Source organism: Pelophylax lessonae (genome assembly GCF_965119305.1).
Source record: "Pelophylax lessonae genome assembly, chromosome: 10".
In the NCBI taxonomy this organism is placed as follows: domain Eukaryota; kingdom Metazoa; phylum Chordata; class Amphibia; order Anura; family Ranidae; genus Pelophylax; species Pelophylax lessonae.
In genome coordinates, this window is record NC_138777.1 from 173,956,818 (window position 1) to 173,982,570 (window position 25,753).

Consider the following 25,753-nt stretch of genomic DNA (forward strand, 5'->3'; position numbering starts at 1 on the left):
TGCAGGACCTCGGATCGCCACCGCAGACAGGATACAAGAGAAATGGCCGCACACCAGGCAATAGCTCACAATGAAAGGCTTTATTGAACAAGGATGCAAGGTACAGCAAAATGGGTGGTAGACATGTTTCACACGACTCGCAGCGTGCTTGTTCACTAGCCTACCATCCATTTTGCTTTACCTTGCATCCTTGTTCAATAAAGACTTTCATCGTGAGCTATTACGTGCTTACATTATTCCCACCCCCCTCAAGACATTTCTCCCAAGCCACTCCTCCTCCCATTGTGAACCCCCCCCCAACTCCAACAGTCAGATCTTTCCCTAGCCATCTTACTCCTCGCCCAAACAGACATTTCTCCCTGCCACAGCTATTCTCCTTTGCTAAGGCTACGTTCACATCTTGGCGTTGCTATTTAAAGGCGTTTTTTAGGCATTTTTATGGGCGTTTTTTTCAGGCATTTTACAGGCGTTTTTAGGTTGACAAGTGACCAATGGAAAAAAAATAAAAATGCATGTAATCTGCCAAAAAAGAAGCTCATGTACTTTTTTGAGCGTTGGGCGTTTTGCTTAAAACATCAAAACGCTCAGATGTGAACAGGGCCAATTGAAATGAATAGGATTTGTCTTTTTGGGCGTTTTTTGAGCTGATCCTAGGGCAGAAAAACGCCCCAAAACGCCTACATGTGAACTTAGCCTAAAAGACATCCCTCCTTGGTTTCGCTTTGGCACCATTCCCAAAGACATCTCTCCAAAACCACCTCTCCTCCCCCACTAACAGATATTGCTCCCCCCACCCAAACTTCCATCTTGCTGAGAGGCTGCCCTACCCTGCATTGACAGACATCCCTTCCTGGATGCCTAACCCCTGCATCCTTCACCCATCTCCCTCTTCCACTAAAAACCACCACAACCATCCCCCCCTCTTTGTAGACATTTCCCCTTTGCTGAACAAAAACTCTCCCCTCCTCCCACACTGATATACATTCAATCCCAGCTGCCTCACCCCCTGCACTCCTTCTCTGACACCCCCACCCTATGCAGAGATATGTCTCCCCTGCTGCCTTACCTCCTGACAGGCATCACTGTCCAGGTGTCACCTATCACTAATTATATTCAGCATTATACACCCCAGTGTCTGCTCTTTCACTCTACTATTCTTCCTATCACCCCTAGAGCAAGTTTTTGCAAACTTCATCATCATACTCAGCATTTCTCTCCTGCACATACTGCCAGATGTCATACTCGCTGCTCTTTTCTCCTGCACATACTGCCCACATTGATGTCCTCTGCATTCCTCTCTTTAAAATCTAACAGTTCATCAACACTGTTTAGAATATCCCCAATCTTGTCATTTTTGAACAGGCACACTTTTGTTAGGAATAATACTACAAATCACAAAACAATTCATGCTCAGATTTCCAATTTGTTGTTCTTACTTGAAAGGGCTTCAAGAAAATCTCATCCATAGCTAGTCGTCCATATTCCGTAAAAAGCTGAAGAATGGTAAGATAAAAGACAACATGATATAAAGATATACTTTATTGTCATAGTATACATACAACATTTAACAACATTTATCAGGATACTCTTTTCAACAAAACCCCACATTCATACACCTAGCACATGCCCACTTAACATGAACGTTTAGATCTTGAGTTTTTCTAAACCTTATTAATATGCTTAACTCTGTAAACCACTGTATGCTAAATGATCAGTTTTGTATTCTTGCCCCTATGCTCAAATTTCACATCTAATAACACATTTTTCATGGAAATGAATGAAGCCATATACAGTAGGTTAAGGAAATTAACACCGCTTTAAACACTTGCGGACCGAGTCACAGTACTTAAACTGCAGCAGGTTGGCATGTGTAGGCAGTGGACACAGCGGATTGCGGGTCCCAGTACTGGGGGCCCGGTGATCATGTGATCACATTGTGAACAAAGCATTTATGAATGAATTAATTCATAACAGCTGTGTTGCCTATGCTGAGATTGGGCCACAGTTATCACATGGTACCGGGGCCAATCACAGCATCCTGTACCCAATCTGTACCAGATCATGGATCACTAGTGATGACAGTTGAAAACTTTGCTATTACAATAATTATCACTGTAATAGCAAACTAAATGTAAAAAAAACTGAAATTATTAATGCCCCGTACACACGTTACGATAATCGTACGATAAAACTCGCTTTCGACCTGATCGCACGATAATCTGATCGTTAGTACACAGCTTTCGACAGCCGATCACGACAGTTGGTCCAACAAAGTCTGAAGGGACAAACAGGAAAACTGTCGTTCGCGGGGCTATCGTACGACAGAAATAGTTTCATCAGTACACTATGCGTCCGCTAAAAATCGATCGACAAAGACCACGCATGATCAGAAACACTAAAATAGCACGGAAAAAGCCTGGCTGGCATTGTTTTTGTTTTGCTCCATCCGATACGTAGCTAAGCAACCAGGAAGCTTTTCCCAAATGGTGCGTCAAAAATCATACGGTTTTTACGCATTGTTGAATTCGATGTTAGTATCATGCAACAAAATGCGAACGATAAGTTGTCTGATTATCTGAACGTGTGTACGGGGCTTTAATCCCTGATCACCACCCCCAACTATGATGACACTGAACTACTATGATGAAGTATGTAAAAAAATAAATAGTAAAAAAAATAAAAATAATTCTTTTTTTTTTTTTTTTTTTTTTTAACATTCTGTCACCAGTCCCTGATCACCACCACACTAATCATATGATGACACTGTACTGCACTGGTGAAAGTAAGTAAAACAAATGTAAAAAAAAAAAACTTCGAAAAACTCACTATCCCTTACTAAATGCCTCACACTCTACTTTCCAAAAATGGTTCATTTGGGGGCAGTTTGTCCTGTCCCAACATTTTAGGACCTCAAGAAATGAGATAGGCCATCAGTACATCAGAACTAATCAAGTATAGGTATCAATACACCATAGTTTGTAGACGCTTTAACTTTCACATAAACCAATATACAGTTTTTGGGATTTTTGTTTACCAGACATGTTTCAGAATACGTTTTGGCCTAAGTATTTTACGAAATTTGATTTTATTGGATATACTTTAGAAAAAAGTAGAAAATATTGGGTTTTTTTCCCCAAAATTTTTGGTCTTTTTTCATTTATATGACAAAAAAATAAAACAAATCCAGTCGTGATTGAATACCATCAAAAGAAAGCTCTATTTGTATTAAAAAAAAAAACATATAATAATGTAATTTGCATACAGTGCATGAGTGTGCTATTGCTAATTAAAAATAGCACAGTGCAGAATAGCAAAAAATGCCCTGGTCATGAAGGTGGGTAAAACCATAAAGGGTTTAAGTGGGTAAAGTAACTGTTGATAAACTGAAATTGTAAATAAAAACTGCCTGACAGGGGATACTAACACTGTTCTATTGAGTTTCGCTGACCTTTACTGTGTATGGACATGGAAAAAAGTTTGGGGGTGATTTTTGTTCAACTAAGCAGTGTTTGTCAGAGTAGGTGGGCAGAGGATGGGCAAATAGGCATCCCCTATCTCCTTAAGGCCCTTTTCACACTTGTGCAGCTTGTCCTGCGACTTGGGACTGCAAAGTCGCATGACAAGTCGTACTCTATGATTTACATTGTGTACCATTCAAATCTGTGCGACTTCAAGTTGCAACGACTTCAAAGTAGTCCCTGCACTACTTTGGTCTAACTTTGATGCGTTTTGAGGTCCATAGACATAGGCATTGCTTCAAGTTCAGTCAAAATCGCATCAAAATTCGCATTACTTTTAGGTTGCACAAGCGTGAAATGGGCCTTACAGGGACAGCTTTAATTTACAAATTCAGTTTAGCAACATTCTCTTGAGGTTGAGAAACACTATCCAAGGAGATTTCTTTTACTGACTGAACACCAAAAGAACACACTGTTAAAAGTGAATTATGATACACATTTACCTGCAGCTGTTGTAGATCATCCTCTTGTATATTTTGGGATAAATTATAGATCTGTAATGATGATAAACAAAATTAACAGACAATATAAAATGAAAAATGAGCGGCATAAGAGAAAAATTTGGATTTCTGTACTCAATGTAACATCCTTTTCCCAGAGTTCAGTGTCCAATGAGCGACACAGTCGAATAGTCAGAAACCAAGGGTTACACGGGCGCCCAAATGAGAAATGAACACTAGGCACATAGAAAACTGAAGGTAAACACCCTTGAAGCTATGACCCCTCCTACCTGCTCAGTTGTAGCAAGCAGTCTAAATATTGGACAAATAGAATATGAGGCTAGAGATTGTCACTCAATGAACTCAAGAGGAAAGGATTTTACGGCATGTACAAAAATCCAATTTTCTCGATCCTCCATTGAGGGAGTTAAAAAAACTAAGGCAGGCCATATAGGGTTCGAAATGTGTTTAGGTAGGCTAAATGTACCAAGTTGATTGATCAATCAACTTGGGTACAACCAGCATGCCGGGTTTTACCTGCGATTATTGCTAACGGCTGTTATAGTCACTAGCAATAATCACTGTCAATGGCCCAGCAGGAGGGATTCCTGCATCAACACTGTCTGTGTTGGTGGGGGAATCAAGAAAATTTCATAGGTTGCAGGCAAGAAATTTGCTCCGTGTATGGCCAGCTTTAGGAACAAACAAAAGCAGTCCAAGCTAAGGAACAGGCATACACAACAAGGGCAAACTAGACCAACATGAAAAACTCAAAAAATAAAACAAGGACATTAAACAGCAGAATGTTTTAACCAAAACTAGAATCTGCAGAGGCAGACATGTTGACTTAGAAAAACTTAACCTCTTGCCAACCAGCCACCGTAGTTTTACTGCAGCAGGTCTGCTCGGTTACGCGAAACGACGTACCTATACGCCGCTTCGTGTAACAGATAGTGAGATAGTGGGGGGTGCTCGCACGCTCCAATTGGCCACAGGGGGAACCAATCAGTGGGTTAGGCGGACACATTGTCCTCCGGGCACCCGTGATCGCTCCCCTTGGAGACAGAACAGCAGTCTGTTGATGTAAACAAGGCAGACCACTGTTCTGTCAGTGATGAACACATGGATCCTGTGTTCCTCCTATTTAGGAACACAGGTCTCCGTGTTAATCCAGTGAATACAACCCCTACACAGTTAGAAAGCACCCCCTAGGGAGCACACAACCCTTTGAACACCCCTGGTGTTAACCCCTTCCCTGCCAGTGTCATTAGTACAGTAACAGTGCATATTTTTAGCACTGATTACTGTAGTAATGTCACTGGTCCCCTCAAAAGTGTCCAAAATGTCAGTTAGGTGTCCGATCTGTCCGCCACAATGTCGCAGTCCCGCTAAAAATGTCTGATCCCCACCATTACTATTAAAAGAAAAATACAAATGACAAATCTAGCCCAGAGCTTGTAAACGCAAAAACTTTTGTGCAAACCAATCAACATACACTTTTTGGGATTTTTTTTAACAAAAAATAATACATATTAAACTGATGAAAAAATAGATTTTTTACTTTTTTTTTTATTGGTAAATGTTTTATTGCAGAAAGTAAAAAAGTGTGTTTTATTTTTTGTTTTTTTTTAGAATTGTCGCTCTTTTTGTTTATAGCGCAAAAAATAAAAACTGTAGAGGTGATCAAATACCACCAAAAGAAAGCTCTATTTGTGGGGAAAAAAAGGACATCAATTTTATTTGGGTACAGCGCCCCACAACCATGCAATTGTCAGTTAAAGTAACGCAGTGCTGTATCGCAAAATATGGCCTGGTCATTAAGGGGGTAAAACCTTCCGGTCCTTAAGTGGTTAAAGAAAATGTGTACAGAAAACCTTTACTGCAGCAGCAAGGTGATGGTTCCTTTGCTAGAGAGTGCCTGTCTCTGGCTCCAAGCACTTGCCTGAGGCAAGAACCAGCAAAAGGAATGCAGAAGGAGGTGAGGCTCACGTGTCATTACAGTAAAAAAAAAAAAAAAAAAAAAAGGAACTGCAGTGGCAGAAAAGGTAAATCAGACTGCACCTCCATGAAATGGAGAGCAATCTCCATGAGGGGAATCAGAGCCGAACACAGAAAAGGGTAACAATATTCCCATAAAGGTGAAAGACCGAGACCACTCTGGGCAAAAAGGAGATATTTGATAAAAAAGGCTTGTTGTAATGTAAAGTCAAATGGGCCTACAGGAACATTTGATCTTAGAAACCCCTGTGGTCAAAGAGACAGCCACAAGAAAGGCTACCCTACAGGATAACAATGTTAAGTAAATGTACCAAATTGGATTTCGTAGGGATCTTTTTTACACCGACAATACAATATTTAAATTTGACAGAGTAAAAATTGATCCTTGCAATAACAGAACAAATTATGACCACAGAGCATCAGCTAACAAAGTTGCATACAACATTCTCTAAGGCCAAACTGGAGCATGATTGGAATCACCAGGTGGAAACCACTCCAGGCAGACCACTGCTCCATAGGAATAGGGGTGCTGCGGGCCGGAGGCTTGCTGTGACTCAGGCCGTGAACAGGTCTGTGCGTCCTGTTTAACTCGCCTGCCAGCCTCCGTCCAGTGGGGCTATGTTGCGGCCGACTTAGCGTGGAGCTGGCCAGACTAGGAGACCATAAGGATCTAGGATATCCAGTCAGGCAGTTGATTGTAGTTCTTACAGGTACAGAAAATAATAGAAGGAGGAAAAAATTGAAATCAAAAAGGAAAAAAATGCCAAAACCAGAGTTTCCAGCAAGGAACTAGGTCCTCATTCCTGACTAGGCAGAGTGCCTATAGCAGGAAGTGGGGGTATATCCCCTGGGACTGCCCCATAGGCGTGGTAAAGTTTTTTCCTGCCTAGTGTCCTTCTCCTGTAGGGGGCAGCATAACCCAATGGTCAAGAAGATTCTGGAGCTGTGTCCGTCAATGTATGAAAGAGAAACGTCTTTTTAGACTTTGCTGGTCTCTTAGTACTCAGAGGGGCCTGGTGAGACTCAAGGAGGAGAATCAAGTGCAACTATACCAAGGTTTTTGCACACAGCAGAAGTGAGCATATCTACATTGGCAAGCATGCTGCATGAAGCCCTAACATCAAATGCATTGGAGACTGGGGGGTGAAAATCTTCTGTGGCTCCCTCTAACATCTGCCTCCAGGTCTTCCTTAAAGTTTTCTATTTATACCACTTTTAAGGCAGGTATTTCCACTTCTGATTCAGCTAGAGAAGGTAGAGGTGAAGGAGAAGCCTGCCGTTTTTGGACTCTGGACATTGATTGCTGAATTAAGGCTTATAGTTGTATGAGAAATTCTCAGATAGCTGCAGAGAAATTTGTTTGGTCAGATTGGCCGCTCGTTGAAAGCTTAAGACAGAGCTAGAATCGGATGTGGAGACCAGTGTTAAAATAGGGTCCTGCTCTAGGGCTAGTGTCACTCTGAGAAGTTGAAGTGCTTTGCAGTCCGTGGGCAAAGCAAACCTTTGCAGGAGCTTTTGTCACAACCCTCTTGTGCCTTGTTTCTGCCATAGCTATTCGTGTGGGTATTCTCCTGTGGGGTACTCACTAGTAGGGTACGAAAATGGGATAAGTGTTTTCGGAGAAGGATACAAAGTAAGGTGTCGACCTTCCTGTAGCGAAGTCTTCATGGCAAAAGGGTGGGAGAAAAGCCCGAGTACCTTATACGGGTCCTGGGCAGAAGTGGTGGTAATACTGTGACTAAACTTTGAATGGAGGAAATTTTACCATCAAGTTTTAAAGTTTAAGTGACTAAAACACAAACAAACAAATAAAAGCACTATTCTCGGTTTCCTGACAGTTGTAATGTAAAAATCAACACTATTCAGGAAACACTATTCGGTGTACTGCAAGTAGACGAGATATTAAGTCTCACACTTGCAATAAAGATAAATAAAAACTTATACTGTAAAGCTACAGCAACAGTCCGATAACAGCAAGAACATGTGTTACCTTTCTACGTCTCTAGCCCCTGTATAGGTTCAGGTTTCAGCTGTCATGTTGGATGTTCCCCCAGAGGAGTCTTCAGATCTGGGAACCATAGGAATGGACCACAACCCTGAATTTGTTTAGCACTCAGCGGCTAACTGCGCGATTTGCACTAAGTGCTGAGGTGAGTCCCAAGCAGGATCCAGTGCCCAAAGAAACGTTACAGGCCATCCACATAACAGAGGGTCTGGGTATGGATCAAAGAGTATTACTGAGGTTGTACTGATCCATTTCTATTGTTACAGTGGAAGTCAATTAAGAGTTGATTGAAGAATTTCTAAGTAAATAAGAACTAGTTAAGAAAATAAACTTCTCCATAAGGTAAAAGAGGTCCATCACCTACAGGACACCAGCAAAAAATTAAGGTCTCACGAAATGGGGTAGGGTAATAGGGGTACCTGCCAAGTGTCCAGTCACCTGAAGGTAGCAGCCTACAACTCAGGGTCTATGAATATCCAGCCTGTGTCCTGTACGATTAAGATACAGTGGGTACGGAAAGTATTCAGACCCCCTTAAATTTTTCACTCTGTTATATTGCAGCCATTTGCTAAAATCATTTAAGTTCATTCTTCTTCCTCATGAATGTACACATAGCACCCCATACTGACAGAAAAACACAGAATTGTTGACATTGTTGCAGATTTATTAAAAAAGAAAAACTGAAATATCACATGGTCCTAAGTATTCAGACCCTTTGCTCAGTATTTAGTAGAAGCCCCCTTTTGATCTAATACAGCCAGGAGTCTTTTTGGGAAAGATGCAACAAGTCTTTCACACCTGGATTTGGGGATCCTCTGCCATTCCTCCTTGCAGATCCTCTCCAGTTCTGTCAGGTTGGATGGTAAACGTTGGTGGACAGCCATTTTTAGGTCTCTCCAGAGATGCTCAATTGGGTTTAAGTCAGGGCTCTGGCTGGGCCATTCAAGAACAGTCACGGAGTTGTTGTGAAGCCACTCCTTTGTTATTTTAGCTGTGTGCTTAGGGTCATTGTCTTGTTGGAAGATAAACCTTCGGCCCAGTCTGAGGTCCAGAGCACTCTGGAGAAGGTTTTTGTCCAGGATATCCCTGTACTTGGCCGCATTCATCTTTCCCTCGATTGCAACCAGTCGTCCTGTCCCTGCAGCTGAAAAACACCCCCACAGCATGATGCTGCCACCACCATGCTTCACTGTTGGGACTGTATTGGACAGGTGATGAGCAGTGCCTGGTTTTCTCCACACATACCGCTTAGAATTAAGGCCAAAAAGTTCTATTTTGGTCTCATCAGACCAGAGAATCTTATTTCTCACCATCTTGGAGTCCTTCAGGTGTTTTTTTAGCAAACTCCATGCAGGCTTTCATGTGTCTTACACTGAGGAGAGGCTTCCGTCGGGCCACTCTGCCATAAAGCCCCGACTGGTGGAGGGCTGCAGTGATGGTTGACTTTCTACAACTTTCTCCCATCTCCTGACTGCATCTCTGGAGCTCAGCCACAGTGATCTTTGGGTTCTTCTTTACCTCTCTCACCAAGGCTCTTCTCCCCCGATAGATCAGTTTGGCCAGACGGCCAGCTCTAGGAAGGGTTCTGGTCGTCCCAAACGTCTTCCACTTGAGGATTAGGAGGCCACTGTGCTCTTAGGAACCTTAAGTGCAGCAGAAATCTTTTTGTAACCTTGGCCAGATCTGTGCCTTGCCACAATTCTGTCTCTGAGCTCTTCAGGCTGTTCCTTTGACCTCATGATTCTCATTTGCTCTGACATGCATTGTGATCTGGAAGGTCTTATATAGACAGGTGTGTGGCTTTCCTAATCAAGTCCAATCAGTATAATCAAACACAGCTGGACTCAAATGAAGGTGTAGAACCATCTCAAGGATGATCAGAAGAAATGGAAAGCACCTGAGTTAAGTATATGAGTGTCACAGCAAAGGGTCTGAATACTTAGGACCATGTGATATTTCAGTTTTTCTTTTTTAATAAATCTGCAACAATGTCAACAATTCTGTGTTTTTCTGTCAGTATGGGGTGCTATGTGTAAATTCATGAGGAAGAAGAATGAACTTAAATGATTTTAGCAAATGGCTGCAATATAACACAGAGTGAAAAATTTAAGGGGGTCTGAATACTTTCCGTACCCACTGTATATATTTTTTAACATTTTGAAAGGAGTAGGAAATGGTTAAAACCACTGTAAGGTTTTCTGCCATCTGTCTCATTGAGATTTCCCCTCACCTTCTGTCCTATAGACACAATGGTAAGTGAGAGGAATTAAAAAACATGCAATCAATCAAATTTGTCCTGCGCATTGGTATTATTAGGCAGTTTGCAAAACAACAGGCTGATATACAGATCCTATAGCATCTAATATAGGCAAATATTTGCCGTGCCAAAAATCAAACTATCCAGAATACATGTGAATCAATAACAAAAGGTGATCAAAAATATAACTATTTTCACAAAGTGCAACAAACTATAAAAAGTGCAATCACAGATATGAATAAAGTGTCAAATAAGTCTCAGTTCAACAAACTGTGCACAAAGATAGTTCAATCCTCCAGCATAAAATCTTAATTGTTTATAAAAACGTCAAGTGCATGAGCTCGCAGCACCTCCCATCAGAATGGACACAACAAAAATGCTAAAATACAAGTAGCCAGTATAGCATAACCAAATACGATTCTCTTGTCTATGCCCACTAAGCTGTATTTAACAACTTCTGGACCGGAAGGATTTACCCCCTTAATGACCAGGCCAATTTTTGCGATATGGCACTGCGTTACTTTAACTCAGTGGTTCTCAACTCCGGTCCTCGGGACCCACTAACAGGCCAGAATTTAAGTATTACCTTGGGGAGATGCAGACTACAATACTGCAATCACTGAACAGCAAATGAGATCACCTGTGATGTTATTTAGTTATCTTACAAACCTGGCCTGTTGGTGGGTCCCGAGGACCGGAGTTGAGAACCACTGCTTTAACTGACAACTGCACAGTTGTGCGACGCTGTACCCTAATAAAATTGATGTCCTTTTTTCCCCACAAATATAGTTTTCTGGTAGTATTTGATGACCTGTGCGATTTTTTTTTGCGCTATAAACAAAAAAAGACACAATTCTGAAAAAAAAAAACCAATATGTTATTGGGGGTGGGACCGGACGCTTTGGAGAGAGCTCCGACTTCTGTGCAGTAGAATCCTAGGTAATCCTCCTTGCTAAGGCTCCATTCTGCTAAGCAAAGCACCAAACCGGGTCAACCCCGTGAGCCATCAATGCCGACAAAGGGGTGATCGGGCAAGAAACAACCACCCCCCTGAAGCCCCGTAGCCCTCCAGCAGTCACACGCACGGCGGCCATCTTGACTCCAGGGGGCAGGACGGCCGGCTCAGTGCAAACGGACCTGCGACGGCTGCTGGAGATGGAGGGGGGGGCCGACGGCGCACAGCAACCTGAAGGTATGGGCGAGGTGACAGAAAGTACGGCTACATCTGCCATTCTTGCGGCCATAGAAGCCTGTAAAACAACACTGATGGGCAGAATAGACTCCCTGGCCATGGAGTGCGGTCTGATTAGGCAAGACCTGGATAGGTTTAGGGGAGGACTGACTACTGCATAAACTTTCATATCTGACAGAGGATACTGCGGCTGCCACAACTCATAATGTAACTGATCTGCAGCCTACAGTAAAAATCCTGATGGCACACTCAGAGGATTTCAGAGAATAGGCTGCGTAGGTACAATGTGTGGGTGGTGGGCCTACCTGAAGGATCGGAGGGCTCAAATCCCACTCAAACCCCACTGAATAATTTTTTAAAGAAATTCTCAAAATGACAAAGGTCTCTTTTGCGTACATTGTGGAGCGCGCCCATAGGGTCCCGACGGGCCCAAGGCCACAGGGATCACCGCCTTGGCCGTTCCTGGTCCGTTTCCTAAACTACCGTGAGCTAATCCTAGCTGAAGCCAGGAAGCAACCTCAATTGCGCTTTGAAAACACCACTCTGCATTTTTCCCTGATTTTTCCAGGGAACTACAGAGGCGAAGACGGCTACGTGAAAAAAGGGCTTACTTATGGCATGCTATACCCCAGCAAGCTGTGAGTGGAATTCCAGGGGTCGGTAAAGTTTTTTGAAGTCCCGTCAGAGGCCTCTGCCTGGCTGGACACTCTGGTTTAACTTCCTCTTTACCCGGGAATTAGTCCCTACGCTGGAATGGCTTCTGTATGCTAAATACACCTTGTTCACTGAGACAATTACTCTGCTGAGATTACCATTACCACTGGTGGCTTTTTCGTATAAAGGCAGTCGAATACTGTGTGCCTATATTTAAACATTTTTTTTACCTCATGTATGTGATCTGAGCACTTGGTTTATGGATCCATTTACATCCTGAGGCATGTATCCTGAGACATATTCGGGAGTCGGCGTTCCTCTATAGAACAGGTTTTTTCTTTTCTTCATATTTTTCAAGACTGCACCCAGAGAACCGAACTTTGTTTTCATTGTTTTTCTCTCCTGTGGAATTTATGGGGAAAGCCTTTTTGGGGAGCTCCCTCCAGGTCTGAACCTACGATTTTTTTTTTTTTGTTTTGGGATTCCTCCAGCTGGGTCGCTGTTCCATGGTTGGTGGCTTTCTGTGCTGGCGAGACAGGTACAAACTGTACTGCAACTGTCTTTTTACTGTGGGACTTTTTTGCAGTATCGCAAGTTTTCTATTTTGCCATATTTTTATTTTTGGGTTCGTTGCTCTCGCGGGGGGGGGGGGGGGGGGGGGTTGTCTACTTGGGGCTGACCCTTCTGGCAGTGGGGGGATGGAAATGTATGCATGCTTTGCGGTTAATTTTTTTGTACTGTTATTTGTGTCGGCTCAATTGGTGGCTCTGCATGGCTCTAGAGTTCAGTTCCAATACTAGGCTCTCATGTTGTGGTCATTTAGAAAATTGCAGTCATGTCAATGGATATTAAGATAGTCTCCTGGAATGTGAGGGGGCAGAATTCTAAATTTAAGAGGGCCTTGGTGTTAAAATACCTACAGGCTCATAGCCCTCGCATTATGGTACTGCAAGAAACCCATCTAATGTGTAGCAAGGTGCTAGCTATGAAACGCCCCTGGATTCATAGAGCCATACACTCCACATTTTCTTCCTATGCTCAGGGAGTGTCCATCCTTTTACATAAATCTTTACCATGCTCGATAGAAGTAGTAAATTACTGATCCTGGGGAACGTTATGTAGTTGTGGTGCTTGAGGTTTTTTCCCATTGTCTAGCCGTAGTGGGTATGTATATTCCTCCTCCATTTTCCAGTGAAGTCCTTTATGAACTGTTGGAGAAGCTAGCTCCCCATTCCCCGTTTCAATTGTTGATAATGGGAGATTTTAATAATATACTGGACTATTCCTTGGATACATCCAATCCAAACTGGGCACTCAATCAGGATCTAGCCCATTTGGCAGACATGTCTGGTCTTTTGGAATTATGGAGGTGGAAACACCCAAATAATAGATGTTACTCCTATTTATCTCCACGGTTTGCCTCCTCCTCCAGGATAGACATGGCTTTTGCTAACGTGGCCCTTTTGCCCATGGTTTCCGATGCCTCATATTTACCAGGGGGGTTATCAGATCATACACCGTTACAGATCATTTTACGGCCCGGGTCCTGTCGGTTTACGGGGACTGGGTAGGAGAGTCATCTGTGGAGGAGGTGTTAAAGCCCCAAATGGAATCTTATTGGCAGACAAACAAAGGGTTGGCTACGACACAAACTGAATGGGATGCATTTAAAGCGACCACTAGGAGGATGTATATTTCGGCTATAAAAGCTGTCAGGAAGGAGCGTAAAAGTGTAGTAACCAATTTGAAGCATAAAGTATGGGAATGCACAAAGGCCTATGTTGATGGACCCTCACCGGACACAGTGGCTGGGTTGCAATTTGTCAGGAGGGAATTATACAGTATCTCACAAAAGTGAGTACACCTCACATTTTTGTAAATATTTTATTATATCTTTTCATGTGACAACACTGAACAAATCACACTTTGCTACAATGTAAAGTAGTGAGTGTAGAGCTTGTATATCATTTTAAATTTGCTGTCCCCTTAAAATAACTCAACACACAGCCATTAAAATCTAAACCACTGGCAACAAAAGTGAGTACACTCCTAAGTGACAATGTCCATATTGGGCCCAAAGTGTCAATATTTTGTGTGGCCCCCATTATTTTCAAGCACTGCCTTAACCCTCTTGGGCATGGAGTTCACAAGAGTTTCACAGGTTACCACTGGAGTCCTCTTCCACTCCTCCAGGACGACATCATGAAGCTGGTGGATGTTAGAGACCTTGCGCTCCTCCACCTTCCATTTGAGGATGCCCCACAGATGCTCAATAGGGTTTAGGTCTGGAGACATGCTTGGCGAGTCCATCACCTTTACCCTTAGCTTCTTTAGCAAGGCAGTGGTCGTCTTGGAGGTGTGTTTGGGGTCATTATCATGTTGGAATACTGCCCTGCCACCCAGTCTGTAAAGGGAGGGGATCCTGCTCTGCTTCAGTATGTCACAGTACATGTTGGCATTCATGGTTCTCTCAATCAACTGTAGCTTCCCAGTGCCGGCAGCACTCATGCAGCCCCAGACCATGACACTCCCACCACCATGCTTGACTGTAGGCAAGACACACTTGTCTTTGTACTCCTCACCTGGTTGCTGCCACACACGCTTGACACCATCTGAACCAAATAAGTTTATCTTGGTCTCATCAGACCACAGGACATGGTTACAGTAATCTATGTCCTTAGTCTGCTTGTCTTCAGCAAACTGTTTGTGGGCTTTCTTGTGCATCATCTTTATAAGAGGCTTCCTTCTGGGACGACAGCCATGCAGACCAATTTGATGCAGTGTGTGGCGTATGGTCTGAGCACTGACAGGCTGACAACCCCCCACCCCTTCAACCTCTGCAGCAATGCTGGCAGCACTCATACGTCTATTTCCCAAAGATAACCTCTGAATATGACGCTGAGCACGTGCACTCAACCCCTTTGGTCAACCATGACAAGGTCTGTTCTGAGTGGAAGCTGTCCTGTTAAACCGCTATATGGTCTTGGCCAACGTGCTGCAGCTCAGTTTCAGGGTCTTGGCAATCTTCTTATACCCTAGGCCATCTTTATGTAGAGCAACAGTTCTTTTTTTCAGATCCTCAGAGTTTTTTGCCATGAGGTGCCATGTTGAACTTCCAGTGACCAGTATGAGAAAATGAGAACACCAAATTTAAAACACCTGCTCCCCATTCACACCTGAGACCTTGTAACACTAACAAATCACATGACACCAGGGAGGGAAAATGGCCAATTGGGCCCAATTTGGACATTTTCACTTAGGGGTGTACTCACTTTTGTTGCCAGCGGTTTAGACATTAATGGTTTTGTGTCGAGTTATTTTGAAGGGACAGCAAATTTACAGTGTTATACAAGCTGTTCACTCACTAATATACATTGTAGCAATGTGTCATTTCTTCAGTGTTGTCACATAAAAAGATATAATAAAATATTTGCAAAAATATGAGGGGTGTACTCAATTTTGTGAGATACTGTATGTTCATTATCAAAATCTCACTTCTTTCACTTTACAACAAAAAGCGGATAACATCTTCGAAAAAGGTGATAAAAATGGTAAATTATTAGCCCTACTCACTGCGGCGGATAAGCCTCCGACAGCTGTCCCGTGTGTCTCCTTGCTGACTGGCGAATTGTTAACGGACAGGGAGGACATAGTACGGACATTTATGTCCTTTTATAAAACACTGTATACCACCATATAGTGTTGAGGAGCTAATGGCTGCCCTTGAACCCCTGCGTTTGCGTACTTTGACCGATGAGTGCAGGGAGCTTTTGGATGCCGACTTTGGGGTGAATCTTTTCACACTGGTAAGGCGCCTGGACCAGATGGTCTGCCAGTGGAGTGGTATAGGCAATATTCGAAAGTCCTGGCTCTGAGATTGCTGAATTTATATTTGGATTGTTTCAAGAAAGGAGCACTACCCTCCTCCTTTTATGAGGCACATATTGTGCTATTGGCAAAGCCTGATAAAGATCCTTTGCAGTGCTCATCATATAGACCTATTTCGCTACTCAATATGGACCTTAAGATTCTCAGCAAATCGCTAGCTAACAGACTTATATCTGTCGTACAATATCTAATTTCTCCTGATTAGACAGGATTCAAAGGCTACAGACATTAAATCTAAGAAGGGTGTACACACACACTCAGTTGGGTTCTGAAATGTCCGGTGGTGGAATCTTAGTCTTCCTTGATTTAGAGATGGCTTTAGATTCCGTGGAATGGAAATATATGGAGACAGTGTTAATGACATTTAGGGTTTGGCCCTAAATTCCGGAGATAGATTGACATCGTCTATCAACATCCTACTGCGGCCATTAAATTAAATTGCTTGCTGTCGCACTGTTTTCCTGTGGGCAGGGGCACTCGCCAGGGTTGTCCCCTGTCCCCGGGTCTCTTCGCACTCTTAATAGAACCTCTGGCTGCAGCTTTGAGAACTTCTGCAGAGGTGCAGGGAATATAGGTGGGCAGCTTAATGGAAAAAAATCGCACTCTATGCAGACGACATGGTTCTTTTTTTACGAGATTCGTAGTCCTCTCCGTTGGCTGTGCTGGATATTTTGAACTCTTTTTCAACTTTTTCAGGATTAAAAGTCAACTGGGGTTAAGTCCCAGATCCTCCCCCTTAAGACACCGTCTCCAACTTGTAGGGTCCCTGCTGATTGTCCACTGAAGCAAGTGGACAAAATTAAGTATCTGGGTGTGATTTCCAGTTCGGTATCCGATTTTATTGCTCTGAATGTCAATCCATTGGTGCTTCAGTTAAGACATAGGTTGCAAAATTGTCAGAAGCTGTCATTGACACTTATTGGCAGAATGGATCTGCTCAAAATTAAATTTTTGCCCCTTTTCCTGTTTATCTTCCGGAGTTCACCGATGTGGATACCAAAATATATATTTAAAACTATAGATCAGCTCATCCTGATATTCCTGTGGCAGGAGAGCAACCCCAGAATTAGGTTACAGATCTTGCAACAACCATGGAAGCAGGGGGTTGGTGGTTACAGATTTTGTTCGCCATTTTCTTGCAGGCCAGTTAGTTGTTGCCCACAGATGGCTCAATAGTCTGGATGACGATGCTGCCACTGCTTTGGAGGCAGCTGTTGTCGGCTCCTATGAAGCACTGTCACATCTGCTTCTACGAGGAGGTAAGGCGCCATATCCCTTTACTGTCTCTATGCGGGCGACTGACAGAGCATGGGCGGTAGCAAATAGGGTTAAGGGGAGCGACGGTGCAGTAATCTCTCCCCATTCACCATTATAGAGGAACCCCTGTCAGTCGCCCGGCTGTTGGTGGTGCACTTCAACCAAATGCAGATTTTATGCACATATTTTGGGAATGGGTGGCCATCCAAAAGTTCTGGCAGGAGGTCACTGACTGCATTGTAGATGTTACAGCAATCATAGTACAGCCTGTGGTGGAGGTGTGCCTTTTGGGATTAGTGGATGCCCTTGCTCATAGACAAGCAATATCCTACTGACGCTGCTATTTTTATTATGCCAGGAAATTAGTCGTGCAGTCATGGAAAAAATTAACAAGGCCCTTCCTTTATATAAGGCGACCTACACGAATAGAGGAATACCTACCATATTCAATAAAGTATGGGACTGTTGGATAAACAGCACATCCACAGTGTCTGATTGACTGGCCCACTCCAAAGCTAGCAGTCAGTAAGTCCTGCATAGGGTTCTGTGAGTATGAGTTGGGGGGGAGTGTATGTTCACTTGCATGAGGGTGATGGTGTATTGGAATGGTAAAGGTTTGTGATATCACTTGATAAAGTGGCGTATTATAAGTATGGGGAGCTAATCCATATTACTTGCTTGGTCTTCTATTAGGTGACTGGGTATAATGGAACTTGTTAAAACATGACACCTATATTAAGTTTGGGAGTTATGTGGGAGTCCTGTGATGACTGTTTTTGTGTTGTTAAACAGCATGACCTTTTGTCGGGCTATTGTGTTGTTTTTTGTAATTGTGTTTTCAAGAAAATCAATAAACAATTAAAAAAAAAAAAAAAAATTTATGTCATTTTTATCTACAGGGTTCATACACATTTTTACCAACAAAATTTCATGACTTGTCCATAACTTCAATTAAATATTCATGACCTAATGTTTCATGAAATGTCTATGTATACATGTTAATCCATGTTACACCCAGCATATTTTTACTAAAATAAATGACAAGCTTTGTAGTGTACAGTAGAATATTAAATATTTACCACCTCTTATACTTTTCATCATGAAGTCATACATTTTTAAATCTGCATTTCCCTGGCATTGCTACACACTAACGTTAGCTGAAACTGCGTTAGCCCCATAGATTGTAAAAAAGGTTACCCCAGAAAACGTCACGTGACGGATCGTGCGAAAGTTAACTATAGTGATTTAACCAATATTATCAACTATATTCGAATATACTGGAGATTTGATGGGCGCTCCTGCTTGGGGATAAAGCTTCAGTTCAGGCAGTCATGATGGATAAGGTGCAGCCAGACTGGTATGGATGGCACAGATGCACAAATGTGGCGCTTACATCGAGGGCAGCTCTTTGTTAGGCCAAAGCAACAGTCCCAGGAACAGGCAGAAAAGAGAAAAAGGCGCCACTCAGTGTAGCAGATGTAAATAATTTTATTGAAACACATTAAAAACTTACATGGAGGTAAGCGTCTATCTTCATAGCTCGGCGTCCTTCCGGGTCCGCAGTGTTCCCGTCCCTAAGGTGATGACACTAGGGGAGAACCAAATCAGGGGCCTCAGTCATCTCGAGGCAACGGTGAAGCGCATACCTCACTGGAGGGCCGCACGAGCGCGATGACCCATGGGGGGGCGGTAACCGGTTTCGGAGCATGCGTGGACCGCTCCTCACTGTCTCGACAGCTTCCCCCGCATTGGTAGAAGACAATGGCTCAGCAGGAGGTATTCCCGCAATCAGCACTGTCTGTGTTGTTGGGGCAGTTGGGCAAATTTCTTGGTTGCAGGAAAGAAATTTGCACCGTGTATGGCCTGCCTTACTGGGAAGTCACTCTTTACTAGTTTACTGTTTTATCAATCAACTCCTTTGCTGTCTTCTAAAACCATAATAGAAGCAGCACATCCAGGTTGGGCGACCTCTGTAAAATCTTAGGAGCCATACCCGGCACCCTACACAACGGGGAATGCCTGTAATGTTTCTTTGGGCACTACAGGGAAACTCGCCTAGGCACTTTCTGCAACAGTAGTCAGGGTGCTATGCAGGTCTATCCTTATGGATTTCAGATCATGAAGACCCCTTTGGGAGTGTGTCCACTGTGACTGGTGAAGTCTGGACTCTATACAGGAAAGGTAAAACAGGGTAATCCTGTATCTCTGGCCATAACTGTATAAATGGGACTGTAAAAACCAGGGCTTTCAGTGTACATTTTTTAAACCGTGTAAACTGTTCAAGTGTTATTACACCACAGGCCACACACGTTACCACCACTTCCACCTAGAGCCCTTAGGTACTCAGGTGCTGCCCTTTCACTATGAGGACTTCGATACAGGACGGTCTATACTCGGGTTGCTGCATACACCTTCTGGACACACGTGCCCCACAGAGGAATACCCTCAACTGCAACTATGGTGCACATGCATCCCTTGAACCAGAGTAGAACCCAGTTTTAACACCTCTCTCTAATTCCGATATGCCCAGTCTAGAAAAGGTGGATAGAAAAGGTAATGAAGAGCACCCAGAGGCAGTGTTACAAGAGGCTGCAAAACTTCTCATCCCTTGACTTTGCTATACAACTGAAGCTGCAGCTTTACGTAAAATGTTTGCTAATGTGGACACACTCACTTCTGCTGCGCGCAAAAGTCTCAGCATTGTTGCACTTGATTTTCCTCCGTCTCTCCATGCTGCTTTGGTTACATGGAGACCTGCAAACTTGAAGGAGCAGTTCACGCATGCTCCGAAACCGGTTACCGCCCCCCGCGTCATCACGTTCGTGCGGCCCTCCAGTGAGGTATGCGCTTCCCCGCTGCCTCGATCAGACTGAGTCCCCTGATTGGTTCTCTAGTGTCATCTCCCGGCTGCTGCTGGCCAGTCTAATGGAAACACTGTGGACCCGGAAGGACGACTACCTATGCAGATAAACGCTTACTGTCACCTCCTTTAATTTCTATGTGTCAATAAAATTATTTACATGTGCTCCACAGTGGCGCCTTTCTCTCTTTTCTGCCTATGAACAAATTCCACGACTTTTTAAAAACTTTGTGGGGTTGTTATTTTCCAAAACTTTCCCAGGCCTGGAAATTGACATTTTAAAATCCCATAACTTTTCCAGGTTTTCCATGACCGTACGAACCCTGTATCTATTTTTTTTACTAGTAATGCCGGTGATTAGCGATTTTTAGTTGGACTGCGACATTGCGACAGGCAGATCAGACACCTGACATTTTGGCACTTTGGGGGGGGGGGGATCTGTGACATTACTACAGTAGACAGTGCTAAAAAACTAAAATGGTGAAGTATCAGCGCTGCTTATCCAATCAATATGTGCCTGGTGCATTCACATACCCAAAAACATTTTCATCATTATTCCTAATAAATAATTATGTGCCAAAGTGCTAGTGCCAAACTGTATCATATGCAATAAAATATTCCAACCATCATTATACGTATAAATACAATTATGTGCAAAAAATACTAAATATTGATTATTAACCTTCTTAGCGGTATTCCCGAGTGTGGCTCGGGGTTAAATTTCAGTGCCAAAAGCGATAACCCCGAGCCACACTCTGGGTACCGCTAGAAAGATCGCTGGATCCTGGTAGAGGGGTTACTTACCTTGTCACCGGGATCCAGCGATGTGTCCCAGCGGTGTGTGGCGGCGGATCTTCCTCCCGATCCTCTCCGTGCCCCAGCTTCCGTCTCCTGCGACGTGACGTTCGCAGGGGGTGGAACCGGCGTCAAATTCAAATGTAAAACACACCAAACACACTGATACAATGCAAAATAAATTCACATTAGATTGCCCCCCAATGCCCTTTCCTGCAGTTTTACAGTACTTTTTATGTATATATATATATATATATATATATATATATATATATATATATATATATATATATATATATATATATATATATATATATATATATATATATATATACATATACATACACACACACACACACACGTATACTATATATATATATATATATATATATATATATATATATATATATATATATATATATATATATATACACACACATATATACACACACATACGCGTATATATACACACACATACGCGTATATATATATATATACACACACGTATGTATGTATATATATATATATATATATATATATATATATACACATACATACATACACACACACACACGTGTATATATACAGTATATATGTACATACATAGATAATTTAACTTATATAGTTTTTTATTATATTATAATTTATGATTTTGGGTTTCAAACTTTATCATACCCGAGATGTTATAAAGAAGAATGCACAGTAAAAAAAAAATCATATGTAAATAGTTGGTTTGGGCTGCTCATTCTTAAGAAATACATGCAAAATAATGGTACCGCTTTCAGCACCTAAAATCCGAAAGAATCATACCGCCAGGGAGGTTAATATTAAAGTGGTGGTGCTCAATAAATAAATATATAAATAAATGTCTTCTCAATAAATTCATGAAAAAAGTTCATATAATCTTCAATCGATTGTACTGTGGTATAGTGACAGTCTTTGTGCGGATCACAAAAGTGCTGCGTGCTCATACAAAGTGCCGGTACTCATTTATCGTGAGTAGGTGCTCCCCTCTCGGTCCCCTACTCACCAGATGCCAAATAAATATGTGCCTTAAGTGTGATCCTTGAAGGTGATAACCTCGAGGGACGCCAGCCAGCAAACAAAACTTTTAAAGCACTCTGCAGCTCACAACTTCCAGGAAATGCTCGTGGGTTACAAAAGAGAGATAGCTATCATCGTGTAGTATATCAGAAACCGGAAGTTGGACGTGGTCATACGTTGGGTAGTACGTGTTCGGACGTCTTGACGCGTTTCGCTCCGCCAATCAGAGCAAGCAGGGCTTTTGATAATGCTCTGATTGGCGGAGCGAAACGCGTCAAGCCGTCCGAACACGTACTATGCAACGTCCGACCACGTCCAACTTCCGGTTTCCGGTTATACGGGTGAAGCGCATGGCCATAGTTTGGCGTCCCGTAGGATTGTGAAAGGCGTGTTTTTTACTACAACAGTGTAAGTGTATTTCTACTATGCGTAACCAATAAAGTTTTGATATACTGCACAATGATAGCTATCTCTCTTTTGTAACCCACGAGCATTTCCTGGAAGTTGTGAGCTGCAGAGTGCTTTAAAAGTTTTGTTTGCTGGCTGGCGTCCCTCGAGGTTATCATCTTCAAGGATCACCCTTAAGGCACATATTTATTTGGCATCTGGTGAGTAGGGGACCGAGAGGGGAGCACCTACTCACGATAAATGAGCACCGGCACTTTGTATGAGCACGCAGCACTTTTGTGATCAGACTGTCACTATACCACAGTACAATCGATTGAAGATTATATGAACTTTTTTCATGAATTTATTGAGAAGACATTTATTTATTTATTGAGCACCACCATTTTAATATTAATAATCAATATTTAGTATTTTTTGCACATAATTGTAATAATACGTATAATGATGATTGGAATATTTTTTTGCATATGATACAGTTTGGCACTAGCACTTTGGCACATAATTATTTATTAGGAATAATGATGAAAATTTTTTTGGGTATGTGAATACACCAGGCACATATTGATTGGATAAGCAGCACTGGTACTTCACCATTTTATTATTAGAAGGCACCCCCTTTTTTTATCAGCAGCAGCTTATTATATTTATTAATTTTATCATTTAAAATCCTAAGTGCTAGCCTCATATATCTAGTGCTAAAAAACTGGATTTTTTCTTCCCGTAAAATCCTTTCGTATGAAGTTCATTGACAGACGCAGCCTAATATCTTCTTGACCATTGGGTTATGCTCCTCCCTTCAGGAATAGGACACTAGACAGGAAAAACTTTCACCACGACTATGGGGCTGTCCCTGAAAGCATAACCTCACACACTCTGCTACAGCCATCAGTTTCGTTGCAAGCAGTGTTTAGAAGACAACAACCCCATTCCACTTATAATTAGAGGGGCGGGTGCTGCGTCTGTCAATGAACTTCAAAGAAAAGGATTTTACATTAAGTAAAAAATCCAGTTTCCTCTATCGTTCATTGACAGACGCAGCCTCATATCTTCTTGACCATTGGGATGTCCCAAAGCAGTTTTAGCATGAGGGGTGGGAAGAACAACGAAAAAAGAACGCAATTTCCCAAGGCTAAACGTAGCCAACCAGGTAACATGGAGCTCAACCAGGAACAACTGGAGCTCACCCAGAAAAAAAAAAACATACACCCTCAAAGAGAAAAAAGTTCTCCTTTAAACAGCAGCCTGCAAAACCTTGCGGCCAAAAGAGGCATCCGAAGATGTCAACACATCTAGCTTGTAGAATTTTGTGAACGTGTGCACAGAAGACCAACTTGCTGCCTTGCAAACTTGCATCACTGACACCTGATGGCGAAAAGCCCAAGAGGCACTCAGCGCTCTAGTAGAATGCACCTTCACAAGGAAAGGAGGAACCTGACCCTTCAGTGAATAAGCCTGAACCACCGTCTGCCTGATTAATCTAGATCTGGTCGCAGCAGTCGCAGCCAATCCTTTTTGAGGTCCTTCGGTAAGAACAAAGAGAGAGTCGGATTTCCTGAAAGATTCAGTAGCCGCCAGGTAAACTCTAATTGCTCAAACCACATCCAAGGAATTCAAAGCAATTTCCTTGGGATGCTTGGGCTTAGGACAGGGGGAAGGCAGCACAATGTCTTCATTCAAAAGGACATCAGAAACCACCTTAGGAAGAAAAGACTGATTAGATCGAAGTACCACTTTATCTATGTGGACCACCAGATAAGGTGAACTGCAAGATAACGCCACCAATTCAGACACCCTGCAGGCAGAAGTGATAGCCACCAAAAAGGCAACCTTCCGAGACAATGTAAGCAGGGGAATCTCCCTAATGTTCTCAAAAGGAGGTTTTTGAAGAACCGATAACACCAAATTCAGATCCCACGGAGGTAACGGGGATCGCCTCGGAGGCGCCATATGACACACCCCCTAAATAAAAGTGCAAATCAGGGCATGCGTAGCTAAAAAACGTTGGAAAAACACAGCCAAAGCCGACACTTGGCCTTTGATAGTGCCAAAAGCCAAATGCTGTTCAACTCCTTTTTGAAGAAAAGTCAAAACAGTAGCTACCGAAAACAAGCAATGGTGTACTTTCATACTTTCAACGATTCACACCATGAAATGTACAATTTCCACATACGATGACAGATCTTCCTGGAAGTAGACTCCTGCGCCTTCAAAAGTGTCGGAATCACAGAGTCCGAAAGACCTCTATCCTTCAATACCTGGCTTTCAACAGCCACGCCATTAAAGCCAGCGACTGCAAAGCAGGATGGAAGATCGACCCTTGAAACAGCAGGTCGTCCCTGAGCGGAAGTCTCCAAGGAGCATCGGCGACCAACCTTACCAGGTCTGCGTACCAAGACCGGCGAGGTCAGTCTGGTGGCACCAGAATGACCAGAATCCCTTCCACCTCTATTCTGCGCAGTAGCTTGGGCAGGAGGTTTAGCGGAGGGAAAGCATAGATCAGTCGATACTGACCCCAAGGAGCCACCAGTGAGCCCGTGGAGTCGGCCAGAGGATCCCTTGACCTGGCCACAAACCTCTGAACCTTCTTGTTGAGTCGAGAGGCACAGGTCTCCAGCAAAATGGCGGCCCCACAGCACGCCAGGTGGTCTCCAGGACCCCAGGGGGGGTCAGCAGACAAAAGGCATTGGATGGTCCACAGGAGGGGACCCAACCAGAAAACGCCCCCCCCTCGCAGAAATGCCACAGTGGCCGCAATATATCCGACCCCCAAAGGTAGGAACCTGTTCTGGAAGGTGGAGGGGGGGGGGAAACAGCTGAGGGGGGGGGCCTGGTATACCCGAGAGGCCAAGGGAACCGAGGGATACCCGAGGGTCGACTATCCTACGGAGGGGGCCACGTCCACCCCGAGACCGCCAGAGAATTGGGGGGGATATTTACTCACCATACCACGGAATCAGGTGGGCGCCACTCCGAACAGACTACCTCCCACTCGGGATGGGGGTGCTGCCAGCCAAAGGGTACGCTGGGACTCAGGGCATTTCAGGTCTTTCACGTCCCAGTGAGACGGCCCACTCGCGGGCTCGTCTCTATCCAGCGGGGCTCACTTGCCAGGCTGGGAGATCTTAAGGATCTAGAATATCTAGTCCGAAACCCAGCTGGCTGTTGCTTGTAGTTCTCCAAGAACTCTATTTAAAGAGTAAATTACAAAAAAAGGTTCCCAAAAAAATAACAGCTAAGACCAATGTCCCAGCAGGGAACTAGGTCCTACTCCTAAAATAGGCAGAAACAAACTGAGGGCTGTAGCAGTGTGTGGGGTTATGAAAGCTTTTTCCTGCCTAGTGTTCTATTCCTGAAGGGAGGAGCATAACCCAATGGTCAAGAAGATATGAGGCTGCGTCTGTCAAGGAACGATAGAGAAATATGCACTGTTACTGTAC

The 25,753-nt window shown here is 43.3% G+C and overlaps 1 protein-coding gene across 1 annotated transcript in view; it reads right to left on the reverse strand.

Moving 5' to 3' along the window:
* ATL3 (atlastin GTPase 3) overlaps positions 1-25,753 on the reverse strand; it is a 141,285-nt gene that overhangs the window by 55,868 nt on the left and 59,664 nt on the right. Inside the window, exons 5-6 of the mRNA XM_082270845.1 lie at positions 3,962-4,012; positions 1,437-1,493 (exon numbers count right to left, since the gene is read on the reverse strand). Coding sequence (XP_082126971.1) covers positions 1,437-1,493; positions 3,962-4,012 — 108 coding nt within the window. The remainder of the gene's footprint in view (positions 1-1,436; positions 1,494-3,961; positions 4,013-25,753) is intronic.